Source organism: Aulonocara stuartgranti, assembly GCF_965226115.1.
Source record: "Aulonocara stuartgranti genome assembly, chromosome: 11".
Classification (NCBI taxonomy): Eukaryota; Metazoa; Chordata; class Actinopteri; order Cichliformes; family Cichlidae; genus Aulonocara; species Aulonocara stuartgranti.
In genome coordinates, this window is record NC_138947.1 from 11,859,644 (window position 1) to 11,876,632 (window position 16,989).

The 16,989-nt window shown below is 42.1% G+C and overlaps 1 protein-coding gene across 5 annotated transcripts; it reads left to right on the forward strand.

The window, feature by feature from the left end:
- Positions 1-497: 497 nt before the first annotated feature.
- On the forward strand, positions 498-14,416 carry esrp1 (epithelial splicing regulatory protein 1). Of its 5 annotated transcripts, none has more exons than XM_082552213.1 (16): positions 498-913; positions 1,315-1,473; positions 1,592-1,708; positions 2,090-2,201; positions 3,079-3,222; positions 3,591-3,645; positions 3,729-3,839; positions 3,982-4,114; positions 4,197-4,239; positions 4,863-5,182; positions 5,865-6,089; positions 6,191-6,443; positions 7,772-7,952; positions 11,101-11,242; positions 11,702-11,791; positions 13,130-14,416. In XM_082552213.1, exons 1-16 carry the CDS (start codon positions 782-784, stop codon positions 13,262-13,264), a joined length of 2,352 nt encoding a protein of 783 aa, XP_082408339.1. In that variant the 5' UTR covers positions 498-781; the 3' UTR covers positions 13,265-14,416. The 5 variants fall into 5 exon arrangements, with proteins under 5 accessions (XP_082408339.1, XP_082408340.1, XP_082408342.1 ...); XM_082552214.1 differs by having other exon boundaries at positions 6,191-6,431; XM_082552216.1 differs by having other exon boundaries at positions 11,702-11,824; positions 13,130-13,240.
- The last annotated feature ends 2,573 nt before the right edge of the window (positions 14,417-16,989 follow it).

Below are 16,989 nucleotides of genomic sequence, written 5' to 3' on the forward strand. Positions count from 1 at the left end.
AACATGATAGCTCCACTTGGTCTGTAGTAGTATTTTTTAAACTGATTTCACGGATTTTTCTTTCTGTATTTCAGCAAAAAATTAGATTTTTTTTCTCACACTCATTTTCTCTTCTTCTTCTTCTTCTTCTTCTCATTATTATTATTATTATTATTATTATTATTATTATTATTATTATTATTATTATTGTTGTTGTTGTTGTTGTTGTCAATTCCCTTAAAAGACAAAATATTTTTTTATTTAAAAAAAAAGACTACAATTCGAATTATTGAATTGTTATAAAGACATTTACTATTTATGAAATATTTTAATAATTGACTACATAGTAACTAAAGTGTATATACTTCAAATTTGTTATTATTATTGTTATTATTATTATTATTTATTATTTGTTTTTTCTCGTTGTTGTTTTATACTAATAACCATTTATTACCTTTTCTGTCCCGCGTGAGCTGCCACGTACTAAACTTTGAACCACTTGAAAGAGGGACGGGCCAGGTAAAGGGGTCACGTGGTCGCACAGGTAGCTTCCCTACAAAAGCGGTGAGCGTTCAGCCATTGCTTCGCGATGGTGACTGCGGGAGGCTTCACATAAAATCTCACAGGCGACAAAACTTTGGATTTACGGGCTCACCTTTGCGCTCAGGTGTCAGAGTAAAGGCGTTTCTACCTCCCGCGTCCCGCTCGCGTCTCACATCCCGCTGATCTTCAGTCCCTTTTAGTCTCGTTTAGTATTAGATTAGTTTTCTGTGTGTTTGCGGTTCTTTTTTTAAAAATTCAGATGACGGCGCAGGTAGACTACCTGGTGGTGGTTTTCACCGCCACATCTGGCGCGAGCGGAGATCTCCTGGGGTCTGACGAGAAGGAGCTCGTGCAGTTGGTTTGGCAGCTCGTGGATGTAAAGAACAAAAAGGTAAAAACTCACTTGTAGGCTGCTTGTTCTTACTTGCTAATCATCGTGACTCCAAAGCAGGAAATGTGGTGTTCAAAGGAGTGGACAGGTGGACTGCAAACAGCGATACATGATGTCAGACCAATATTAATAAGGGAAAAAAAAGTGTGCCAGGGGGATTTTTGTGGGATTCCTCCTTACGCGCACCTGTTCAGAAATCATTGTTCGCTTTAATTACAAAAAACCTTCTGCCTTCTGTGTAAGACGTTTAAATTGCTCCTTTGCTGCTTTCCACTGTGATAATATCTATGTAGCAAACACACATATTTCACGCTGGTTTTATTATATTGTTCCAAAGCCTCTGAGTTTCTAGCTAGGCTGGCTGTTTCAAGGCTGACTTGTTTTTTTCCTCTCTGAACCAGTTGGGCAAGGTGAATGAGCTCCTCATAAAGCCTGACCTCTCAGACTTGACAGAAGAAAAAGAGGAGGAGGATGTGGTGGAGGAGAGCGTGGAACAGGAGAATGGATCTGGAGCAGACTGTGTGTACAAAGCACCGAGCGTTGATAAAGCTTTAAACATGGTAATGTCTTCAAAGTAGCCAGAAAGCCATTAATAGGCCATTTATAGATTATTAATTACAGTTACAGCACTGGTTAAAGCAGCTGTATTAAAGTCCATACCTCTAAATGTTTTTACAGTTTCATCTGCAACTGACAAATGAGGTGAACAGCGCGGGCGCAGGCACGTCGGTGTGTTTGTGTACAGACGGGCAGCTCCACATCCGCCAAGTGATTCACCCCGAGGCCGCGAGCAAGGTGAGCGGGGCGGGGGAACACGCCTAGCAGCCAGGGCGGATGTTTCACTCACTCACTGCTGCGGGAGCCTTCGACGCTCTCAGAGGGCTGTGTTGTGTCATCACCGCACTGCTCGCTGAACTTTAATGTTAACACTGAAAGCTGATCTACAGGAGAAGCCACTGCGGTGACACACGCCCATGCGTATACCGCACACTCGTGCACATAAAAGACAGGCACACATGATGCTCATGAAATTTCTCCTGAGTGCCTTCAAACTGTGTGTTAATGATACAAGAAGTAGGCAGTGCATGCTCTTGTGGCCTGTGCAAACATGAGTTTCACAGCAATAAAAACAGAAGCTGCTGATGGGCCTTTCACTCACACTGTATTCCTCTCCAGAACATCCTGGTCCCAGACTGTTTCTACTCTTTCTTTGACCTTCGGAAGGAGTTCAAGAAGCACTTCCCCGCTCCTGACCTCAAAGCTCTGAATGTCCACACCATGGCAGAGTGTATCCTTTTAACACGTCACCTGTTTACATTAACATTTCATGTCCTGTTGCCTGTTTACGCCGTCTAAGTCATGGATTTCCAGACATTTGTTTTTTTTGCTCGATTGATTTGATCCGATTGATTGGTTCTTTCTCATACTGTGCATTGCATTACCCTCAAAAATCCACAACACACGCATTAAGCAGTTGGCTGTAGGGATAAAGGTTTTGAAATGCAAATAAGGAAAGAGTGGCAGCACCTTACTAAGCCCTTAGTGAAAGAGTGTGTGTTTACCCAACAGGACCAACCCCATACACACACACACACACACACACACACACACACACGCACACACAGGTATAGGAAGAAAAACACGTGAGTGTATTGCTGTTCTGTTTTCACTTTTTTCATTTTTTCACACACCTGTCTATTCTGTCATGATTTGGGAAAAAACAGATCAGACCTAGTTTTAAAAAATGTATTAAACCAGCAACAGAAATTATTTGGGAGCAGGCGAATGACTCCGCTCATATACAACCGGATCTTCTTTTGAATAGGACAGAGGGCTGGCAACTCTAAATGCAGATGAACCTCCTGGTTAAATGGAACTCAGTTACCAAAGAGGGCCTGGTTACGGCCATGATGATCAGTGTAGCGATCTTGCGGATATCCTGCCTTTTAATACTCCAGGTTGATTCAGAGAAGGTGTAGAAGAAAGCTGAGAGAGTGGGCTCCACCCAAAGCATACAACTCCAACTAAATTGAAAATGGACTTAGGAAATGAGAGAGAGGAAAAAAAGAAGAAATCAAACGTCCAATCCTGCTGGACCACGATGCATTCATGATTAATAACACTGTCGCTCTCTTGCTTGTGCTCCTTAACCACCTCCTCCTCAGCTCTTAGTATACCTGTTGATGTGCCCACCATGTGGGACCCCTCTGCCACACCGGATCCATCGGTCCCTTTGCCTGCAGAAGTAGCCACACAGCAGCTTCAGGTTATGTCCAGCGTTGTCCTGGCACTGCTATCCGAGCCATTTTGTAAGTACCACGTACATTACCGAGTAATGTTAGCAAACACATCAGTAAATCGATTTACTACTAATGAGTTCCAAAACTGTGTTACTTTAAGTAAAACCCTGCTGTGAACTAAACTAGAAAATCAATTAGGACCTCTTTTAAGGATAACTGAAATTTCCTTTAATCATTTTCCCCCCCAAAAATGGATGATCCAAGATTCATAGTACTACTTTTGAGCGTGCCACTTAACAAACCGGTAATTAAGAAAGGAAAGAAATGTAAGGTCTTACCTGATTTAGACTTTAACCATTTGCTTTGCCTTTTAAAAACGGTCTCAGCTTGATTACTTTGTGTGTTATCATGGTGACTCTGTCACTTTGCTGTTGCAGGCCACACGTTTTCGAACCCCGAGAGAGTTAGTGAGAAGTTCGAGAGCGGCACTTGGTGAGTAACATTTATTAAAGATACACGTTATTTTTGTTCCCTGATAATCCACTGTAATAATACCTGTGTGTGTGTGTGTGCAGCAGTAAAATGGAGAAAGTGTGCGACAACACGGTGATCCGAGCCAGAGGATTGCCGTGGCAGTCTTCTGACCAGGATATCGCTCGATTTTTCAGAGGCCTCAACATCGCCAAGTACGTTGCTGACATCTTTAAAGGCGCACATTTTTACACTGTTTATCATCTTTTTTTAATCACTGATGACACCCAGAAAGCTGCTGCTGACAGAGGTTTTCAGAGAGGCTTTATAACCCCCTTCATATGCTGTTCTCTTTAGAGGAGGGGTTGCATTGTGCCTGAATGCTCAAGGGAGGAGGAATGGAGAAGCTCTGGTTCGCTTTGTGAGCGAGGAACACAGAGAGCTGGCGTTGCAGAGACACAAACACCACATGGGGAATAGATATATTGAGGTAAGGCGTCTGGACACAGTAGAATCAGCCACATCACCAAATTATTGTCCCATCACTAAACATCGTTCCCCTCTATCGGCAGGTTTATAAAGCGACAGGAGATGACTTCCTGAAGATAGCAGGAGGTGGGAAGTTCATATATCTGTTAGCTTAAGTGCAGCCGCCTGGTTTATGTGTGTATATAGTGAAACTGAGTTGAAAAAGAGGACTTTTGAAGTCTTTGAGATCTTCTATGGTGCTATTTTATTAATACTTCAGCAACTTCTTATATGAGCTTGAATTCATGTATTTAGTAATAATGATTTTTAGGAGTTGAAAATGTTTCAGGACCTTTGTAAATGTCTCCAGGTCCATTGGGATTTTTCCTTCATGCCACTTGTAATCTTAAAAGAAAAATTATTATTAGCACAAAAAGCTGTTGGTTATGACTCAGTGATACCATTTAATGGCAACACAGCCTTTTATGAAGGGCAATAAGTTTGTCAACAAGGCACAGCTCATCACTGAGTCATTTGACCTGAATATTAATAATTTTACTCACATGATGAACGCCTCCCAGAAACCAGAAGTGACCTCATTACATAAAGCTAAAGTTTATCGTCATACAGATGAGAGATTTAGACGATTACTCAAAATCACAGAGGCTTGAAAAGTCAGATTTAGCATCACTCTTATCAATTGCAGAAGAAGAAGGAGGCCAACTAACACTAGTTGAACGGGCTTGCCCGTGTCATTCTCTCTGTGTCAGGTACGTCTCATGAGGTAGCAATGTTCCTGTCCCGCGAGGACCAGATCATAGTGAGGATGCGAGGCCTCCCTTTCACCGCCACGCACGAGCAGGTGCTCGCCTTCTTCTCGCCAGAGGATGAACTTAAAGAGACGTGTCCCGTCAGCGGGGGAAAGGACGGCATCCTGTTTGTTCGCTACCCAGATGGACGTCCCACCGGCGACGCGTTTGTTTTGTTTGCCTGTGAAGAACATGCTCAGTGCGCCTTGAGGAAACACAAGGAAATCCTGGGGAAAAGATATATCGAGCTTTTTAAGAGTACGGCAGCAGAGGTGCAGCAGGTACGCCGGGGTGTTTCTTCGCTTTGTTTTACAGTGTGCGGTTGAGTGAAATGTGCTTGATTGTGTACTCACTTGTAGGTTTTAGAGGAGAAAAACTGTTTGTTTATTTGGCCACAGCAGCAAAGAGTGACAACGTGAGGGTGTGTTTCTTATCTTCTCAGGCAGTTGTAGGCATTATAGGAGAGAAGCTCATGGGTGGGGACCAGTAAAACAAGGTGGACTGTGTGTGCATGTTTCCCTACAAACGGTTATTCTAGCTGCTCCTTTCTCTTTTGAACTTTCTTTCGCTCTTCGTGTGCTCCACTGCTCTTTGTGTCTCTTTGGCATTCATTTTCTTATCTTTCTGGACTGATAAGCAGACAGTCCACCTACATATCTATGCAGAGGCCTTTCGTGGTGTGTGTGTGTGTGTGTGTGAGACACTTGCGAGGTTTATTGGTCCTCTCCAGAAATGCAAACACGCTGGTGTCCTGTTGGCACCACGCCAGCTCCTGTCTGACGTTGCGTCATATTTAAACACAGCTTGGACTTGGCTTTGTTCTGCTTGAGATGTTTGCTTTTGAGTTATAGTTAGTGACTTTTACCTGTCAGTACTAGAGGAAAAAGGGTTTCCTAAAACTTCACTGCGTACTCGGTAGGTTTTTGCTTTAGGCAGGGTATGTAATTTGAAACTGTGTCTTAGGTGCTAAACAGGTACTCCTCAACCCCTCTGATCTCCGTGGCCCCTGCCCCTCTGATGCCTGTGCTGCCCACGGTGTCTCTTCTGCCCCCTCCTGGTGGAGTGAGAGACTGCCTGCGGCTGAGAGGGCTGCCGTACACGGCGAGCATAGAGGACATCCTCACCTTCCTGGGCGAGTTTACACAGGATATCAGACCGCATGGAGTGCACATGGTCCTCAACCAGCAGGTACATGCAGCACCCACACTGACACACCCATTGACTCACATGCTTTCTAGCACAAATTTACAGGTGTTGCGGAGTAATCTCTGATTCGTCTCCGCTTTCAGGGTCGTCCGTCAGGTGACTGCTTCATCCAGATGACATCAGCTGAGCGAGCGCTCCAAGCTTCGCAGCGGCTTCACAAGCATGTGATGTCCAGCCAGCGTGGGGCAAACAGCCGCTACGTGGAGGTGTTTCCCTGCAGCGCAGAGGAGATGGGCCTCGTGCTGATGGGAGGCTCGCTCTCGCACACGCATACACACACATACACCCGGAGCAGGAGTGGGACAGGGCTCAGCCCGCCGCCATGTAAGTCAAGACGTAAGTGCTGCTGGGAGCTGGGTTGCTTCGGGACTGCAGGGTAGGTGGGCTCCTGCCTTGTGCAGGGTTGCTGGGTTTTTCTCCAATCTCAAACTGTGGGAAGATGAGGAAATCTGGTCTAACCAGGAGGATCGAAAACTGTGTGTCTGAGAGTTTGTGTTGGTGTATGTGAGTGTGTCACCTCTTTGTAATTTAGTGTGATTAAATTACCCATCTGCATGACCTAATAAACCTAATGGGGTAACCATCCTTTTTTCAGTTGTTGCCTGTGTTCACACATTTAGATGAAAATACTGTAGTTTGTTTTTAGTGGCATGTTTGTCGATCTCATAAATTCCACTCTCTTACACTGCTGAAGTATTTCATAAAAATCTGAAAGGGTTGGGAAAGTGTAAGCAAGACAGTTTGATTCCAGCTATCTTCATAAAACATCAAAAATGGCTTACATCTCTCTAATCTTATCAGATGAGTAGAGGTGGTTGTGGGATTAGGCCTCAATGGCCTGGCACACCTCTGGTGTGTGCATCTCCTGTGCTTGTCCAATCAGGAGCTGTGTAAAGGCTGTGGGCATATCTGAACGCTGGTGCGTAGATGGTGGATTGATCTCTGTGTGTGTAGTCCTTCGACTTAAATGTGGACTCTTAGTTTTCAAAAAGAGAGGATTATAACACGTCTAATGGTTATGAGCTGTTTAATATGAAATAGTTCACATTAGTGAAAGGGACACAACACAGGGATTCAAGGCTAGACATGCGGGTTTTAAAAAGGTCCATGATGAGATGAAATTAAATGTTGAAAATGCACACACAGACTGCAGGAACAGCCAGAATCACCATGCAAGGAGGATAAAGTGCTCAGGCGGCACTGTCCCCTGCATTTAGACAGTGTCTCTGTTCTCTGACAGCGCTGTGGCTCTCGTTTTGCTAATATTTAATACTTGGAAGGCTTTATGCATGAATGCATATGAGAAAGTATAAACCAGATGCTGCTAAACACTGACAACTGTCGAGTGAATTAAAAGCATCTTACCTGCTCCGAAATTACACAGAGGTGATAATAAAATACTGAAATAATGAAACATACAGGTTACAGGCCCATCGGTGGTCCAGCGTAGTGTACAATACGCTGACGCTTTCATTGTTTGCCACGTGCATACATTCAAAGTGTGTCAGGTGCTGAGTGATGTTGTGGAGGGTCATTGTTTGTAGATTTGCATGAGCACCTCTCCAAAAAACAAACAATGACCTTGCAGACTTCTCCACCATGTCTCTGTTCACGCGTGTCTCTGTTCGTCTGGTTAAAAATCTTTTACCTCTCCTCCTCGCCAGGTTTATCGCCACCATCTTATTCCTTCACACCTGCTCCACCTGTCCTGCCTCCAGAGGCTGCTGCTGCTCTCTACCCTCCCATTGGGCAGGTGGTCCTGGCTCCTCGCCCCCTACCACCAGGACATGCCTACTACCCCGCCTCAGCTCAGCTATACATGAACTACGCAGCCTACTACCCCAGGTAAACAATGGTATTTACAGATGAAGGGATTTATTGAATCAGAGATTAAATGGCTCAGCTTGTGAAAATATTTTCAAAAATGTTTAAATATTAAATATTTGCATTGGTGAATAGGTGAGAGGTCTGTTAGTGGAAGGTCCAAAGGGAAAACTCTCTTCATTGCCGAAATTATTTGATTTTATCTGTTTGAAAAGTTTTGATTTGTCTGATTAGTTCGCATAAAGGTCACAGAAAGTTATTGTTTTAACAGTGTGCAGGAATTCTCACAGTTTTTACCTCTCAGCCTTCAAAGCCTGAGGGGCTATTGTCGTCATCCTGCCAGGCGGGCGGGCAGCCTGGACACCTAAGTTTGTGAATGCTATAACTCGAGAACAAAGCGACATAGGAGCTTCAAATTGTTACCATAGTAATATCTACTAAAAATCTCAGATGAGTTCAAATCTCAGTGACCTTGACAGAGGTCAAGCTTTCTGAAAATCTTGTGAACTCAAAAAGAAATTCACCTTGTTCCAGCTGAAAATCTGTAAATACAGTGGGGCAAAAAAGTATTTACTCAGCCACCGATTGTGCAAGTTCCCCCACCTAAAATGATGACAGAGGTCAGTAATTTGCACCAGAGGTACACTTCAACTGTGAGAGACAGAATGTGAAAAAAAAATCCATGAATTCACATGGTAGGATTTGTAAAGAATTTATTCGTAAATCAGGGTGGAAAATAAGTATTTGGTCACCTCAAACAAGGAAAATCTCTGGCTCTCAGAGACCTGTAACGTCTTCTGTAAGAAGCTTTTCTGTCCCCCACTCGTCACCTGTATGAATGGCACCTATTTGAACTGATCATCTGTATAAAAGACACCTGTCCACAGCCTCAAACAGTCAGACTCCAAACTCCGCCATGGCCAAGACCAAAGAGCTTTTGAAGGACACCAGGAAAAGTATTGTAGACCTGCACCAGACTGGGAAGAGTGAATCTACAATAGGCAAGCAGCTTGGTGTGAAAAAATGAACTGTGGGAGCAAACATCAGAAAATGGAAGACATACAAGACCACTGATAATCTCCCTCGATCTGGGGCTCCACGCAAGATCTCATCCCGTGGGATCAAAATGATCATGAGAACGGTGAGCAAAGATCCCAGAACCACACGGGGGGACCTGGTGAATGACCTGCAGAGAGCTGGGACCAAAGTAACAAAGGTCACCATCAGTAACACACTACAACGGCAGGGAATCAAATCCCGCAGTGCCAGACGTGTCCCGCTGCTGAAGCCAGTGCATGTCCAGGCCCGTCTGAAGTTTGCCAGAGAGCACATGGATGATACAGCAGAGGATTGGGAGAATGTCATGTGGTCAGATGAAACCAAAGTAGAACTTTTTGGTATAAACTCAACTCGTCGTGTTTGGAGGAAGAAGAATACTGAGTTGCATCCCAAGAACACCATACCTACTGTGAAGCATGGGGGTGGAAACATCATGCTATGGGGCTGTTTTTCTGCCAAGGGGACAGGACAACTGATCCGTGTTAAGGACAGAATGAATGGGGCCATGTATCGTGAGATTTTGAGCCAAAACCTCCTTCCATCAGTGAGAACTTTGAAGATGAAACGAGGCTGGGTCTTCCAACATGACAATGATCCAAAACACACCGCCCGGGCAACAAAGGAGTGTCTCCGTAAGAAGCATTTGAAAGTCCTGGAGTGGCCTAGCCAGTCTCCAGACCTCAACCCCATAGAAAATCTGTGGCGGGAGTTGAAAGTCCGTGTTGCTCGGCGACAGCCCCAAAACATCACTGCTCTCGAGAAGATCTGCATGGAGGAATGGGCCAAAATACCAGCTACTGTGTGTGCAAACCTGGTAAAGACCTATAGTAAACGTTTGACCTCTGTTATTGCCAACAAAGGTTATGTTACAAAGTATTGAGTTGTATTTTTGTTATTGACCAAATACTTATTTTCCACCCTGATTTACGAATAAATTCTTTACAAATCCTACCATGTGGATTCATGGATTTTTTTTTTTCACATTCTGTCTCTCACAGTTGAAGTGTACCTCTGGTGCAAATTACTGACCTCTGTCACCATTTTAGGTGGGGGAACTTGCACAATCGGTGGCTGACTAAATACTTTTTTGCCCCACTGTATGTACACATTTACCTGAAATATCCTTGATGCTTTGTGAGAGCTTACTGTTGTTTCTCCCATTAAGTAATCTTCCTTTCTCACATTAAATCAACCACTCCTGAACTTCTATAAAGAAATTTACGAGCCAACCGACGCTAAGCCGAGGCTGCCGGGTGGTGTTTACTTGTGGGTTGTTTACTGGTGGGTGAAGTTGCTCTCAGACAAACTCTCAGATCCAGGCAGAGCTTCCATTTCTCACATGTAGCACATAAGAGGTGGATTCCCCAGTCCTGGCATACCCCTGTGAATGGAAATAGTCCATTTGGTTTAGGGAGCTGCCTGTGTAGAGCTGCTGGACACTTATTTACTTGCTTTATTCATAAAGATATGCACACTTTGTACTGCAAGGCCGGCAGGTTAAAGACTGAGTGTTGGGCTTGAGTGATTCATATATTTATATTTCTCTCATAAAGCCCTGCAAAAGTTCAGGATGTGCATAAGAAATGTGGAACTGCTATCCACGCTTGATCTTCTTCATTCTTAGTCATCTTCTTCTTTGAACCGCCTGCATAGCATCAATCAAAATCAAAATAGTTTTACTTTCACTGAAACATGTTGTGTACATTAGTGAGTGATTAAAAACACCTAAAACTTGCAATAACTATAAAGGTTTTTTCCCATTTAAAAAAAAAAAAAAAGAAAAGAGGTCGAGCATTTTGTACTTGGTTGAATTATATACTGCCAAGGAGAAAGGCTGGGGCAAGGGTAGTTAATGACTGAAGTCTGCGTTATCAAAGTACTTGGTAAACAAGCATTGACCTCTGGTTCTCTTTGGTGAGCCATCAGAGACTGAGAGAGCAGCTCACTCAAAGACAACACCCAGAGTTACTCCCAGTCTTGTTTTTCCTGAATCCTGCTGCATACGTTGTGTTTTCTGAGAAGATACATGTTTATGCTGGTTTTGTACTTAGGATAACAGTCTCTGTCCTTTTTCCCTTCTTGTTGTTTTCCTTCTTTTTTTCTTTTCCAGTCCACCTGGCTCACCTAACACCTTAGGTTTCTTCCCCTCCCCCTCCTCCATTGCCTCGCCGGGAGGCCTGGTGCGTATGCCCGGTCTGACCTACAACAGCAACGGAGTCAAAGAGCTCATAAATGCAGTGCAGGGTTACCAGGTAAGAGGTGGCGTCCTTCAAATGCACCGTGCACTTAGCATTTTATTAATGAAGTTCCTATAATGGAGATTTTCTGTGCCTTCAGAGCTCTCATACCTCACTGTAGGATCCAAAGTGTTGTATTCAAATCTCCTCGTATTATGGGTGTGTATTGTCAGGCATCCACTGTGTTTGCCCAGAGGCTATCAAACTAGTTTATCCTGTCTCCTCTCCCTGTTCTGTCACACACGGATTGCTGCTTGCTTCAACTTGAACTGGAGAATCTCAGATCTTATTTAAACCTGAAAGAGTACGAAGAATCTGAAGATAAATTATGACATGATAAGGACTACTTTAAGCAATATATTGAGACAGACTGGGTTTTGTTTTCTGTATTTTAAAGGCCTTTAGATTAGTGTCTATGGCTACATGTGTCTCAGCCCCCATCTCTATCATTCCTCCCCCTTCCTCATGCCACAGTATGCTCCCGAGGATGCTTTCATGCACGCCCACGGGCCCGTGCACACTCATGACCCGACCAGGACATTGCTTACGCAGCCCAAAGAATGGGTGTGTATTTAAGGTGTCTGAGGCAGGTGGCAGGTAAGGATTGGCTGAGGGATCATTCAGGGGGATTTAATTTAGAGAAGGTGTTGTAGCTGTGGTTTTACTGGTCACCAGGGCTTACAGGGCACCATTTTCCACATTAATGGGGAATTTTCAGGTATTTCCTTTTGACTAGGTTAAATAATTGGAGGAAATCTCTTGGTTTTTAGGTATTTCATGGGTTTTCACATGGCGTTTGTTTAACCTTTTTTCTGTCCGCTCGTGAAGCCTTTAATGAAAACACTGAGCACCACATAGCCGACTGACCGTCCACTGAACCCTCTCCCCTTTGACTGTACAGGCATGGTCCTTTTTCTGCATGTCGAGACAGCGTGAAAGTCAAATAGCGGGCGCAAGAAACTCCTCAGTGGTGACATTTTCATCACAGAACAACATAAAAATATTGTGAAAGTGAAAGTAGCTGCTTTAAAGTTTGAATTGTTCTCTTACCCAGATAACCAGTAATAAGTCCTCATTTTTACTGTTACATTGAAGTATTAAAGATAAATTTTTTTAATGTTTCATACATCAATACAAGGATATTATAGGTAAATAAAACTAGGTATGAAAATGTATATAGTTAACCTAAATTTAAAAAAAATACAACTTACCTCCCCCCCTCTCAAAACTCCCCCTAAAACTAACTAAAATAGCATTTTGTACTTTATGCTCAATTTCTTTTTGAATGCATTAATCCTGAGGAGGTAATGACACAGATGTTTAGTGAGACTGCCATATCCACTTGGCTGTGAGTCATGTGTTTTTATTGTAACGCTTGTTCTGAGCTTCTAGAATTTTCCACCTGACAAATGATAATTAGAAACACTAAAAAGAACACAGAAACGAATAAAATTGAAACGGTAAAGACCCTAAAATAACAGAAGGGAACTGCAACAACACACCTAAGGGCAAGCGCTTGGCAACAGTGAGAAGGAGAAACTCCCTTTTTGCAGGAAGAATCTTCTGGCAGAACCAGGTTAACTGTAATCTTATAGATATATTTATTAACGTCCTTTCTCAGACATTTGTGATTACCGGCTGCTTCACGCCAAAATGTCTGCTGCGAAACTGGCCTGCTGAAGAGTAAAATTACTTTACAGAACAATTGCAACAATACCTAAGGGGGCGGGGCTTAGTCAACGGTCAGATGGTGCTGTCGCAATGTGGTAGTGTAATAGATGGGTAATAACAGCTTTAGGTGATTGAGAAGGTGATGGGTAATGTCTGGTGCAGGTGCTCTTTTTTTTGTTGTTGTTGGGGGCTAAAACTCTTTCCTCACCCTTGTTCTTCTTCTCTCCGCAGAATCCTGCAGAGTCTGTTTCCCTCCTGAGCAGCAGTCTGATTGGTCAGTGCAGCTCAAGTGAGGCTCCTCTTATGTCACTACCTGCTCTCATGACCAAGCCAGGGGGGCAGTATTTGGATTTGACCCTGCTCTAGGGTCACATGTGATAATTTGGTATATGTCAAAGACTTGTTAGATTTTTTTTTAAATAGCCTTTTAGATGTGTTATTTATATCTTTAGCAACAGAAATTAATGTATTTTATACCAAATTCTCTGTGGCCTTAGCCAACAATAGCATTCTCATCTTATATTGCACATTGTGTATTTTAAAAGCTTTATAGAGATTTTTTAACCTGTTCTATTGTAATCATTACGGTACATATTTGTTAGCCAAACTAGAGAGGAGTGACTTAGTAGCAATTGAGCTAAACGTTTAAGCTTTTCTGTGAAGAGTGAAAGTATGTGAGTGTGAAAGATGAGAATGAGTATTACGCATGGCTGTGTTGAGATGTTTTATTACATAATCTGTTAATGCAGTACATTGTATGTGTTTATATACATTTGATACAGTACACAGTGATTGTATTGGAAGCTTTAGTGCATGAAGAAGTTAGTAGTGAAACTTTAAGATGTTTACATAATGCCAAATATCAATGCACTGCTAATCAATAAGACTACTAATGAAAACAATAGCAGTATGTTTGAATGATATCCTATATGTTACACTGTGAGTTTGTCTGATAGCCTGGACCTTGTTATGAGGCCTCAATTTACAAAAACTGTGACATCTCACACTTCATTAGCCCCTCCTTGTTGTGTATTTGGATTCAGCTGAAAAGAAGACAGTCCCACTTCTCAGTAATTTAACTACAAATTTGCATTCTTCAAGAGGGCTCAGATCACAAGCTCTCAGCTTACTGTGCAAAGAGTAAAGCCAGAGCCGGTTTATGACCACTTCTGTGACATATTTTTAGCAGTCCATCACACTTTCCTTGTCTTCTTTCCACCGTCTACGCTGTTATTGGAGAACGTTTTTGAACAAACAGGTTGCTCTAAGAAATCTAATCACCGTACTTCTTTTGAACCTGTAGATTTTTAGGAAAGGCGAAAAGGAAAGGAAATGAAGGACGTGTCGGATATGTTTCATGTGAATTTAAATGCCGTTTATGCTCAGCATAAAGTTGATGTTTGGGCTTCATGTTTCTGTACGCATGTGCCACAGCAGGATTTAATCCTCCTCAGGACGCCCTACTGCAGGCATGCTGAAAAAGAAAAAGAAAAACAAACAATAAACTTAACATGTCAAGTTTGTCATCCTCCAGCTGTTTGATTTCACTGTTTACCTTCTGATCATTTCACTTTGCCGTGTAGTATGCCTGTTTGTGTCTCATGAGGGTTTTTAAAGTGCAGGAGTGCAAATATGCAGGTGGAGCTTGTCTCGTGACACAACGTGGCTCAGGGCGAAACTGTGGGAACTCCCTCTCACTGTCCTCAGCGATTACCTCTGCGGTGCCCGCATACACATGCTATAGCAAAGAAGCTATTGTCATCTAGACACACTGAACACATTATGTGAGAGGATGGCCTCTCTTTTTACTGCGTGGAAAAGAGCAGAAAATAGATCAGGAAGTGGGAAGAGAGAAGGAAAGCAGACAAAACCATGTCAGACCCCCTCAGGGCAGAGTTACATTGTGTAATACAATCTTCTGCACCCCACCCAAATAATCTCTTTTAAAAACACTTAGTCACCCACTCACAAAACACACACACACACTCACACACACACACACACACTGTCCAAACCAGCAGGAAGAATTTATTTATTTTTATCCATGTGACAAAGTTTTTCTCACCTTTTTGACGTCTGGAAAATAAATGTATTGTCTGTAAGATGTTGTGGAGAAATCCAGTGAAGTTACACTGGTATGAAAAAAGTGCAGATAAGTGCAGCTCATTTAGGGAATTTTTAATTTATTGATTGAACTGAGCACGTCTTAGATTTAAAGAATCAGAGTAGATTAAATCAAATCTTTTATTAAGAAAATAATCCAGGGTTTGTCAGGGACAGACAACTATCAGGAAAAGGGAAGTTGTTTTTTTTTAATAACAAGAGGATTATTTTAGTTATTTAACATTTAGCAGGAGATGATCTTTAATCTTTTTCATGTTCCACACTTATATCCTGTCCTTGCAACATTTACTTATGTGGATGAAGTCCCCACAAACCCAAAGAAACCCATGTCACTCAGTATGAAATGTTTTTGGAGCCATTTTCACAGAGCTAGTGTTAATAAAAGTGTTTATTTAAAAGTGTATAATAGGTATAAACTACCTGTGCAGGGGCAGGTCTAGAAGGTAGCACTTAATATTATTTATAAGGTATGTTTGACATATGTTTTATAGATTATAGGCCAGTTTAAACACAGGCAATCATTTTTTCAGCAAATACCTGAAATCACTTATTGGCACAACACTGTCCATGTGATCTGGATGCTATCGCTATCTTTTTTCAAATAGCAGACACACAACTGGACATCTTCTTTCAGTGAAGTTGAAAAGTCAGGTTGATGAAGCAATGACACAAAGAAAAAAACTTATTATTATTATTATAATGGAGAGTTTTTTACATTTTCAAAACGCTGATAGTTTAGACGCAGCATGACTGACAGAGAAGATTTGCAGTGGTCTGCAGAGTTACAGCCTGGAGTAAAACATGCAGTTGGTGCACACAGAAATGCAGTGGCAAAATATGGATTCTAAATCCACTACAATGCACATTGTCTGCTTGCAGTTGATACAGTTAAGCTCCTGAGGCAGCATGTTCTTTAACTCATTTGAGAAGCCATAGACTTTCATGTAAGGCTCATACATTCACAACGAATGGCTGGAAGTTCAGCAAAAAATGTATATAGGCCAGCCCAGAGAGTTTCAGAAGCTTGGTATCAGAAAATGAGCATGCAGTCACTTTGCATGGTGCAATATGATGGACAGTCTACCTGCAGTGCTCCAGGTCTATTAAGATATCGCTAACGAGGGAAGTAAAGAAGGTCTGTGGAGGTTTAGTATATAGAATCATGGAGGGCAACGTATTCGACTGTCTACCCACTCTTTTAAGTACATTAAGTACATTAAGTGAAGGAGTCGGCTTTCTATTTTTGCCTGTCTTTATGTAACATCATGTATGTCATTTTCTGTCTTTGCAATGTGACCTGCAGCAAGGTTATTATAGTTAACTACAAAACATATAAAACATTTTAGTTTAGGAATTTTGAAAAATTAAAACTGAAAGGATTTTGTGACCTTCGAAAACTAATTTAGAGGAAATATCCTTATTTTAGTGTTTGTTAGTTTGGTAAACATTTGAATCAAAACTTGCCTTATGAGGCTTTGATAGACAAATATCTATTGTGGATGTCCACGACACTGTGAGTCAGCTGCTTTTAGAAAGTTCTGTTTTTATTGTAAAACCTGTACTGACTTTCCAGAATCTTGCCTCTGACACACATACATGTACAACATAGTTAATGAAGATTAAAAATAACACAGACACAAACTGAAGTGAATTAAAGAGTGAACAGCTTTTTGTATGTAGTGACAGTTAACTGTAACAAGCTGCCTAGTGTCTTTATCTTCTTTTATTCCCCGATGCAGTCTAACAAAGGGTTTAATGACAGAACAAAAGCGTCTACGTGTTTTATATAGTTTCAGGTCTTTGTTTCTTAACCACATTGTCTTTGTGGTTAACAGGAGACCATTCAAACTCCACTTAATATTGGTTTTTAAAGGCGTGGCTGTCACTTTAGCTTCCTTCAGCTGCTCAGCTGTTAAAAGGTTAGATTTGTCCTGTTCATGTGTAAAACTTCTTGTTTGTGAGGGAAC

Bases quoted from the DNA above. Each gene is read 5' to 3' on its own strand.
- esrp1 (XM_082552213.1), top strand. From the start codon at position 782: ATGACGGCGCAGGTAGACTACCTGGTGGTGGTTTTCACCGCCACATCT. The intron at 1,474-1,591 runs GTAATGTCTTCA...ATGTTTTTACAG, and splicing joins TTGATAAAGCTTTAAACATG to TTTCATCTGCAACTGACAAA. The intron at 5,183-5,864 runs GTACGCCGGGGT...ACTGTGTCTTAG, and splicing joins CGGCAGCAGAGGTGCAGCAG to GTGCTAAACAGGTACTCCTC.